Here is a 10,591-nt window from a genome sequence, read left to right on the forward strand (position 1 = left end):
TACAGGGCTGTTTGGGGAGTATCTGGCAAAATAGTTACCACTTTTTTTTTTTTTTCTTTACATCTCTGTTGTCTTACCAGAGAATCTCTGCCAAGGAGAGATAATACGAGAAGTAGTCCGTAAGCAGCAGGGCTACACGTCGTGTGCCACTGCCTCCAAAGTACCCCGCCTGGAATGCCGCGGCAGCTGCGGCAATGGGCAGTGCTGCGTTCCTCTCCGGAGCAAAAGGCGGAAATACTTCTTCCAGTGCGTGGATGGCTCCACCTTCACGGAAGAACTGGAGAGACATGTGGAATGCGGCTGCTCAAAATGCTTATAAGCCATTCTCCAGTCTCTTGCCACTTTAATCGACTCAGAAGCGCTATCAAAATGGGACCTATTTACTTGCAGAGTGAAGAAGAAGAAAAAAATTATTAAGTATATTGTAAAATAAACAAAAAATAGAACTTATTTTTATTATGGAAAGTGACTATTTTCATCTTTTATTATATAAAGTATCACACCACTTTGGGTATATGTATCATATAGTGAGTTATTTTTACCATGAAACTTTTTTAACAGTTGTAAGAAAAAAAAATTAAAAAGTTAAAAGTTAAAAAAAATATATATAAAGAAAACATAGCCTAACAGGAGAAATGTGGGGGGTGACTTTATGTGTGTGCACAATGAACAAATGTAAAGGTGTTCCAAGGACCTGCCACGGAACTGATTCGGGCTGAAGAAGCCTCCGAGGCTCTGGGCGGGTCTCCTGAGAGAGCGGATCCCCACGACCGACAGCCATCCCGCCTGCTCGGGCACCTGAGAAAGCCTCCCCCTTGGCCCCTTGCTCTGCCTAACACTGCCGTCGCCGTTTTGTTCTGTACAGTGGCTCCGCTTGCTGTTCTTGAACTGGTTCCCTATAGCACGTAGGCACTGCCGCAGCTTGAGGCTAACTGCATTATTTGACTATTGTAATACTATAATACATTTTTTGCTGTGTATGTTGTGTTTATCTGTGTTCACATTATATTCTTCAGCAACTGTACGTATAGAGCACAGGCAGCTTTATCCAAAAGAAGGGGACGAAGGGAAAGGAAGTGGGGAAATTTATGTTGCTTTGGGAAGTTTGGGGGCAAAATGTGAAATAAGTGCTAAGTAATGCCTAATAAATGACATAGTACTTTTGTGTAAACTCCTCAGCTATGTTATTTCCCACGTTTGTGCCTTCTTGCTCCCAGCCTTGAGACCTTTTTTGTATATGAAATATGAGGAATGCACTGCTACATAGTTTGTCACGCCTGGACACTTTAACTTGCAAAGGTTGTAAAGAGCATGAAAATATTGCAGGTGCCAGAACGTACCTGCAATGTAGTGGCTTTTACTCCCGCTGTCACTTCAGCTGTGGACGTAAGCTGGGCTGTAGCTGCTGTTCATCCACGTTCTGGTACTGAGCAGCTGGCTAATTTTTCTACAGCTTTTTAAATGAGCAGAAGTTGCACTATATCCATGTGAAGGTGTTCAGCCGACATTTGTCCACCTTAGCAGCACTCTCTTCTCTGCACAAGGAGAGACGTCACGGTTCCAGCCCGTCCTGTTCTCGCATTTGCTGCAGATTGACCAATTCAGCCAAAGCTTTTCCATCCGCGCTGCTTCATATCCTGCGCTTATGTCTCCCCAAGGACTGCCATTAACTTCAGCTGTGTTCGTTGCAAATGCTGAATAAAAATGGAAATCAATGCAGGGATAAATTCTTACCGTGAATGTGAGGCAAAAATTGATTCTGGGAGTGAGTTTGATTTTTGGAGGTTTTTTGGCAGGGCTACCTTTCAGGGTCAGTAAGTACATGCAAAGAGTACCATGGATACCTTGAAGTTTCTCTTACTGTAAGTTTCAAACATCCCCATCCAATGACTGTTCCATTACCAGTGTAATGTCTGTCTTTCCCTAATATGGCAAGTATTATGGTCCTTTCTTTGATTTTTCTTTCTCGGAGAGGTATAGTCAGAGATGACTCCTAGCACCCATAAGCTCCTTTTTGGGACGCTCGCTGGTCTCAGCAAAAAGATTTCAGATCAGGGCTTTCAGCAAAGGATGAGTAGGAAAGTTGAATCAAGTAAACAGGGCTTTTGTTTGACCGGGGCTTTGGAAGGATGCACAGAATGCAACCCTGCCATGACAAGTATAAATGTTTATTTCCCATTACAGAAAAGTGACCATCTAGCCATTGTGCAACCAGAAAGCTCTAACGTGCTTAGTGTTCTTCTGCTACGCCACTCTCCTGAACTGCAGCAGTTCATTCATATTTCTTTGTTACCACCAGAGCAACTTGAGCAGAAGGGACATAACCAATATAATAGCCATCTCACAAAATAAATACCAGTATGTGGAGCTGGCAATCAGCGACACATAAAACAATCACTAGTTAATGTGCCAAACTCTGATTGAAACAGTACAGCTCAAGAGCCAGGGAAAAACTAGCCCCAGTTGCAAGTACTTTGGGCTGCTTTTTGTTTTGAATATAAAGCCAGAAGCTCATAGCAGCTGGCGTTTGTGGTGTACAACGAAGATCACCCAAACTCACAATCTACAGGTTTTAAAAATTCGTGCAAGTAACTGCAGACACTTGTGCATATATGTGCCTGGCACACCACTACCATTAATGTTTCATTCCTGCTTAAACCACTTTAATTTCTAAAGCAAGCAGCTGCTATGGTGTTGGGCAGAAGAAATTGAGACTGAGCAGTGGCTTACAAGCCCTCCGTGTGTTCTGCTACACAATTTGTAGGCACTGAACTGCCACAGCCTGCAGAAACGCGGCCCCTCTTGAACAGCACCCAGAACTGTGTCCAGTTTGTCCCTTGAGCAGCAACACGTATGAGAAAGAAGGTGACATTTAACTCGTGGCCTCGCAGCTGCTGGAGGGTGCTTTACAAGGAATGACCTTGGCTGGCAAGGCACAAGCCATCAACATCTCGTTAACGCATCACTCTGGGACTGATTTAAGCAAAGTGACCAGCAACAACGCAGCAAGGCTGGCCCTGCTCCCGGCCCTTTTCTGCCATGGCGCTTCAATGTCAAGCGTTGGGATAAAAAAAAAAAAAAAAAAGATCTATTTTGTAACCAAATCATGCAATTTTTGTATGCTTTTAGGCAGCACTTGCCATTGGATAGTGATGCTTTATGTCAATGATTCTCTGACTTGCTATAGAATTATTTTATGTTAAGATGACAATAAAAAGCATTCAGATGTGCCAAAAATGTGAGGTTAACTGAGGTGTAATTAGCTCTGAAAGTTCCTCTGTAACCTGCCTAATGTTACACTAGATTTCAAGAACTGCGGGTACAATGCAGTAGTTTTTACCTCTATAAAGTTTTAATATAAAGTGAAGAAAGATGCTTACCCTTAAAAAAATGGCAATGCAGACTGGTGTGAACTGATGTATTTTATTAATAGATTTTTCATTGTGATGTAAGTTTAAATAAATTGTTGGGTTATGGAAGATTGTAACATACCTTGTGTTGTGATGCAGGTCATTTCTGTGTGTGTTTGCGGTGAGTCTGACCTTTCAGAGTGTGTGAGGTAGCTCACGGAAAACGATGGGAGGGCTACACACATTCTTCTTGGACAAATCTAGTCAGAGAATGGCTGTAGTTAACTCAAATGCAGTATTAACAGTGGTTACATATTTTGATGGCATCACAACCTAATCTTTTAGAAGTCTTACATGCACAGATGAATTAAGCCACATAGTTTTTGAGCCTGGGCATTTTCTTCAATTAAATACTTTATTTGCTGCTTTTTAACTATTTGAGAAAGGCCTGTAGCAAAAATACACTCATTAACTAATGAAAAAATAAACAAAAAAATATTGGGAATTGGCATCAGAGGAGGTGTGATGGAGGAAATAGAAGTCACGCAGCCAACAGCAGCTGACAGGGATCTTGTGATGCCCAGACACAGGTATATTCCAAATTTGCTGCTGCACCTCTGTAGCTGATTCTTACCAGTGACCCAGATGTAACAGACCTCTTCTGTTCATCGCATTCTGGCCTTAGCATAGAATAAAACAAAGCTCCCACCTAGTCCAACGCCTTCGCTCACCCATGCCCCTGTGTAATGCTCACATATTGCTAATCATGCTCCAAACTACGGCCCTTGGAGTTGCCTTTGCCATTCCATACAAAACTACTGACAGCACTCAGCCAATAAAAACACTTAACGCTAATGAGCATCATTAAGCCTGAACTATGAAGGTTAATTACATAATTGTAGCAGATGGTAGCATTTTCACCTAAAGCAAACCCAGCTGAGCCCACTAAAAAGCTAGCAGGAGCTGTTCAAAAATGCCTAGGTACGGGCTGAAGTCACTGGTTTGCACAACAGTTATTTGTATTGCTCGTGGCTTTGCAGTGCACGGGTTCCTCGGCTGGCGCTCAAGCAGCCACAGCCTAAGGATAAAACGCTCTTGTTTGTGCTTCAGCTTGCAGCGCTTCAGGTATTGCTTTTTAGCCATTGGTCTGAGGTAAACAATGCCAAGCACCTGTCTAGCCCGCGTTCCTTTACCTTTGTTTTTTCTAGTGGGCAGGGACTAGTTACATGGTGGTGTTGTTTGCAGGGTGTTTGGCTGTGGGTTTTGCGTTGCTGTCTGGAGGTCCAGTCGCTTCTGGTCTCTGTGACCTCTTTTACGAGTTACCTCCCAATTCCTGCTTCAGCTTACCCGAGACAGCCTCGCGGCTCAGTGGGCTAGGCAGCCACAATTGCCTTCGTTATGCCAAGCCCAGGGCGCTCCTGAGTAATTCCTTTGGCCTAAGGCCCAGCCAGATGTCCGACTGGATCACCGGGTGGCGAGTCCCGCGGGTGAGCCGGGCCAGCATGTTTCCCAGGACAGGCTCCCCCGGCCCGGCTCCGGCGCGGCGCTGCGCGGGGCCCGCCAGCAGGTGGCGCCGCAGGGCGCGGCACGGCCCGGCCGCTCGGCGGGGCGCGATGGGCGGAATAGAATAATTTCCGTTGGAAGGGACCTGGAAGGATCAGCCAGTCCAACGGCCAGAGCAATTCTGGGATGACCAAACGCTAAAGCACGTTGTAAGGGCATTGTCCAAACGCCTCTTAAACAGGCTTGGGGCACCGACCGCCTCTCGGGGAAGCCTCTTTCAGTGTCTGACACCCTCTCGGTAAAGAAACGCTTCCTAACGTCCAGTCTAAACCTCCCCTGGCGCAGCTTTGAGCCATTCCCATGCATCCTATCACAGGATACACGGGAGAAGAGCTCAGCACCTCCCTCTCCACAAAGCTGTAGAGAGCAATGAGGCTGTCCCTCAGCCACCTCCCCTTCAAACAGACAAACCCAAAGTCCTCAGCCACTCCTCGTAGGAGCATGTGTATGTGTGATATATGGATTTTCTGGGGAGTTTTAAGTAATAATTTCTCAGGTTTTATTGATCCTGTGCCATCAACTTCCTAGCATTATTCACATTGTTCCTGTGAGGAAAGGAGCCCCTGCTGTCCCCATGAGCTGCAGTTTGGCACGTGGTCACTGCGGCCAGGAACCTGCAGTTTGCCCCAGCACTCTGCAGGAACCACCAGCAGGAGGGTGAGCCTGCCAAGCCCCACGTGTGACACCTGAGGGTGTCCAACACATCTTCGGCACCATCCCTCTGCAGCAGGATGATGGCTCCATGTGCTGGCACACGGCACAGCTGGTGCCTATGTTCTGCTGCAGCCTCAGGACAGTGTCATGATGGCAGCGTCACGAGGCTGCTGTTGATGTTGCCACCGTTACTTCAGTGCTGGCACCTTAAGGAATAGCACCTGATTCTGCAATACCCTAATTCTGCTGCCGTTTGCTCAGAGTCGCTGAAGAGTTTATCACCCAGCCGAGCTGGTAGGTGCACACCCCTGCGGCTGTTCCTCCGAGCACCTTCAGCCCTCAGAGAGCTGGGCAGGCAGCAAGAAACTCCCTGGGCATGTCACAGAGCACACATGGGGTACAAGCAGTACTTGCTAGTCTGAGGAAGCTTAAACTTACACCATGACACTCAGGGGCAACCCCATAGTCTCACAAGCAGGAGGAACAGAAGTTGCTGCAAGACTTGTACCTTGTTCCTACATGATCTCTTGCCCTTCTTCTTTCCCAGGCCTTTTGGGATGCTCAAGATAGTCTGGGGATGACACTGCCTTCTCCTACTGTCTCTGATTCTTGTCCCCATGGCACAAGGATCACTCCTTTTCCGTAAAAATAATCTGTCACAACTACTGTGTCTTACCTGGGGAGGAAGAGCACACATCCTAACTCAGAGAAGTGTGGAGGGGAGTGAAGAGGGTTAAACGAGTCCCACAGGATCAATGGCTTTTGTGCTCAGAGGATAGCTCAAAACTCTCGGGGAATCAGTCCATTACATTTTCAGTGGTCCAGTCTGCCAGCTAATCTTCCACCCGCAGCATTTAACCAGGCCATGCCATGTCTCACCTGCACAGGTCAGGGGACTCTGGACCCTGCGCCACTCCAGGCTGCTGGCTGTGTGCTGCCATCCCGTGCTCCCGCACTGGCACCTTTATCCTGCCCCACCACCTTGTCTATGGCGCTGAGACCCAGATCCTGCACTAGCGCAGCGGATGAATTTCTGCAAAGACAGAAAAAGCCAGAAATTAGGTACAGGATTTCACCACCCTGGCAAAATGGCAAGAGGCTTTGGTCCAAGGCAGGGCTATTCCTTACCCTCAGCCTTGGAAACTGTTTCGTCCAGAATTTAAAAATATGGCAGAAGGACCAGCACAAGGCAGACAATAAACATGAAATTTTTCACTTGAGGAAAGTGAAATTTTGTGAAGTGACAAGAAACTGAAGCCACGGTCCTCCACTGAGAAGGGCTGTTATTGACAGACAAATGACTGTGCCCTGCTTTAGACACTTTGCATGCAGAGCAAGGTTACAGGAACCAAATACCACAAAGTAAAGTAATTTACGTGGGGACTTTGCAGCATGCGAGATACTATCGTGCTTTCACCTAGCATGTGATAAGAGCACATACAACAGGCAGTTGCTACAGAGGAGCTTAAACTTCCTTAATTATAAGCCAGCATTTTCTAAACTGACCTAGTTTCTTCTGGGTAAAGCACTCATTGAATTGTTGGGGTGGCAGGGTATTTTTTAAATATAATTTAATATTTTTTTTACTATGTAGAGGTAAATACCAAAACATGGTTTAATGCACTAAGATCCAGATAGATCAAGTTGGTTATACCAATAAATAAATGAGATTCTAACATAGCAATAAAACAATTTTTGTCTCACCCTGTCATGCTTTAACCCCAGCTGGCAACTAGGACCACGCAGCCCCTTGCTCACTTCTCCCCTTTCCCCTCCAAGAAGGGTGGGGAGAAGAGGGAGAAAAGGAGGAGAAAGGGAAAAAAATCCCTCACGGGTTGAGATAAAGACAGTTTAATAGAACAGTAATGGAAAATAACAATAGCAATGGTAAAAGAATACACAAAATGAAGTAATACAATGCAAGTGGCTCTCACCAGCCCGTCAATTGGTTGCCCAGCCTGTCCCAAGCAGTGATCCTGCCCCCTGGTCCAACCCCCATTTATATACTGAGCATGACATCTATGGTATGGAATATTCCCTTGGCCAGCTTGTCCTACCTGTGCTCCCTCTCAGCTTCGATGGGAAGCTGAAAAAGTCCTTAACTAATATAAACATTACCTGGCAACAACTAGAATAATATGTGTTACCAATGTTCCTGTCATACCAAATCTGAAACACGGCAGCCACTGGAGAGAAAACGAACTCTATCCCAGCCGAAACCAGGACCCACCCCCAAAACATCTTTGTAAGTAACACAGTTTGAAAAAAAAAATCAGAACTCCTTGCATTGCAGCATATCATTCCTATAGAGTCCTCTCACGTCATTTCATCCCACATGGACACTGTAGAGTACTTTAGGACAGTCATTAACAACTATCGCTTGGAATTGGTATATATACATATATGCACACTTATATAGCCAATCATACATTCACCTTCAGATTTATTTATTCCTCCTTGTGGGCTATTCAAAGCGGTGTGGTGGCTGACATACAAATAGCTGCAATCTAAAAGTGCTCATAACCTATAAATCAACTTGATCTGCAAATTAAGGAATGTTCTGAGCCTCTCAAAAGCCTGTGTTAAACTTCTAGTTTGAGCTAAACCTCTACTCTGAGACAGACTAAAGACAGCTAGGAGTGTGGCTTGGTTTTTTATATGTTCTGTCTTAGCTGATGATGTCCAGCTAAAGCATTTCACCTTCTTGTGAAGCAGAATCAAACTTTCAGATGTGCAAATCTTGTTTTTCATTGAACCGCCCTCAGTTCATTAATTATCACAGAGCCCTTTATTTATTCCCATTTTTACATGGGGAAATTAATTAAGAAGTCTTGCTAGACAAATAGCTTAAAGTGGGCATCCAGTGTATTCAAATTCAGAACTTGCTCCTAAGATACCCATGCATAAAATATCTATTTTTGTCCCTGACTGAAGTCAGGGGCTAGGAAAGCAACCACTGAATCTGCATTGCTGGAAAGGGAGAATTATAATTTCCTCCATGAAAGGCTGGGTCAGGAAGTTTTCTGCCTGTTTCAAAGGGCAGGAATTGGACAGCTGTCAGGCTGTACACAAGGTTTTTCTTGTTTTTCTGGGTTGCATGTATATGTTTATTACTGGGACTTCCCAGAAATGATATTTTATTTCCTCTAGTGTTAGAAGTTGTGTAAGAAACACAGTCAGAGTGCAGGCGCTGGGAAAGAGGCCTCAGGTTTAAGGTACTGAAAAATCTCCCTGCAGATCTGTTTTCCCCAACCGCACCAGAGATGCCTGCGTGACACCGGATAGCTCATTTTACACAAAACATTCCACACTGCATAGTCTGGGGACGGGCAGGAAATTAAAGACTCTATCTTACAATCACAGTATATACTTATGAACGGGCACAAGTTAACTTCCAGGTAGCAGTGAAATTCTTGTATTCCCTAATATGTATGTAAATGCTTGTGTTTAACATTTCAATAGTAAACTACATTGCAGTGAAAAACCGCAAAGCCACACTGAAATTTCCTCTCTTTAAGAATAACACAAGGGAATTTCCACAATTGCATGCAGCTTACAGGAAGAGAGAAGATCTGCAGCCTTGTTAATATACTCTTAACTCCTTTAATGGACAAGAAGAAAATATTAAGAAGGCTTCAGAGTATGTTTTCCAAATACAGACATTTCAGAAAGGAAATGTGGTAAGTGGGCGACAGCACCCACATGAGACTTCCGGCTTTTTTAATGTAAGATGCTGGATGAAAATGAAGAAGAAATCCTTTAATGACAGGTTTTAGAATAAGACCCAACAAAATACCAGCGCTCAAAGCAGATGCAGAACCCCAAAATTAGACATCTGTGCTCCCTCATCGTGCACAAAGGTGGCCAGCATGGGGAGCAAAGCTCTGCTGGACCTGCTGAGCAGGGACAGAGCACCCGCCCACATCTGAAATCTTTCCTTGTAGTTGGGCTGTAAGCAAACACTGTTCTCTTATGGGATCCAACATCCAAAATCCTTTCCTGCAGGAAGGCAGTGACCAGGACTCAGCAAAGGGCACTTGGTACGGGGTAAGAGGATTTTTGGTATGTGTTTGGGGTGGTGGGGGAATGAAGAGATGGTGGTTCCTGTTTCTACACAATAGATTAGTGAGTAAACCACTTGCCCAGGAAGCTGGGGATTTAGTCTTTCCTCGGTTTGTGAAGGGTGTCTTCAACAGAGACTTTTGTCAAAGCAAACCTCCAGACACAACAGGAAACTTCAGCTTCCAAAACAGAGCTGATGCCCAAATCCTCCTTCTGGACCATAGCTTTTAGATTTATCCTCGATCACCGTAATTCATCTAGAATTACATGGCACTTTATCACAAAGAAGGGGCGGTAAAAAAAGGCTGTCTGCTCCACGAGGAGCTCTTACTGGAAAACTCGAGTTACGAGCAGCAGGTCAGAGACCTTTCAATGTCCTGCCACCACCAGCGGGCTTTCCTCCAGCTGCCCACAGTAAGGGGACTCTCCAAAACCCTCCTAACAGGGAATTAAATGTCAGCCCATCCTTGTACTGCGTGAGGAAAAACTTCCTGAGGACTGAAGTTACCCATGTAGTTACCGGAGTCCAGGCACAGGCAAATAAAATGAACAATTTCCTAAACTGCTTTTGGTGTGTAATTGTGTGAGCGCTTTCATTCACAGTCAGAGGAATTGAAAAACAAACCTCATCTCACATCTTTACTGCCAAAGAGCATTCATGTGGTACTTCCACCTCAGGAGCTGTGCAGAGGAAGAAGACTGGGGCGGCGGCAGCTCAGTCTGACATCCCGGTTCCGCGGGAGCCGCACGGCAGCGCAGGCCCCTCCTGCCCTGTCCCCGCTTTGGGGGGCGGGGGCGTCCCGCTTCCATACGACCAAGGCGGCTGGGCCACGGCCTGCCCGGCGGCGCGGGACCGGCGGGCAGCCATGGCTGCCTGAGGGCTGAGGCCCCGCCCCCGCCCCTCAGCCGAGGCCCCGCCCCCCGCGGCCCCGCCCGGCGCTGGCGCCTCCCGATTGGCTGGG

General features: G+C 46.0%; 1 protein-coding gene and 1 long non-coding RNA gene across 7 annotated transcripts in view; one reads left to right on the top strand and one right to left on the bottom strand.

The window, feature by feature from the left end:
- The window catches only part of SLIT3 (slit guidance ligand 3), a 521,231-nt gene extending 520,708 nt beyond the window's left edge, over positions 1-523 (top strand). For 5 of the 6 annotated variants that reach the window (XM_063348618.1, XM_063348619.1, XM_063348621.1 and 2 more), the window contains one exon: positions 81-523. In XM_063348618.1, the coding sequence (XP_063204688.1) occupies positions 81-319 (239 nt within the window). In that variant the 3' untranslated portion in view covers positions 320-523. The remainder of the gene's footprint in view (positions 1-80) is intronic. The other variant, XM_063348622.1, reaches the window with a different exon arrangement.
- Positions 524-1,565: 1,042 nt separating this feature from the next.
- LOC134521760 (uncharacterized) lies at positions 1,566-10,494 on the bottom strand. Its single transcript, XR_010072865.1, has 4 exons — positions 10,255-10,494; positions 6,447-6,600; positions 3,493-3,610; positions 1,566-1,694 (listed from the first exon to the last, which is right to left on the bottom strand). It is a non-coding gene; the product is annotated as an uncharacterized LOC134521760 (long non-coding RNA).
- Between the last annotated feature and the right edge of the window lie 97 nt (positions 10,495-10,591).

The sequence above is a fragment of the Chroicocephalus ridibundus genome, chromosome 11 (assembly GCF_963924245.1).
Source record: "Chroicocephalus ridibundus chromosome 11, bChrRid1.1, whole genome shotgun sequence".
NCBI lineage: Eukaryota > Metazoa > Chordata > Aves > Charadriiformes > Laridae > Chroicocephalus > Chroicocephalus ridibundus.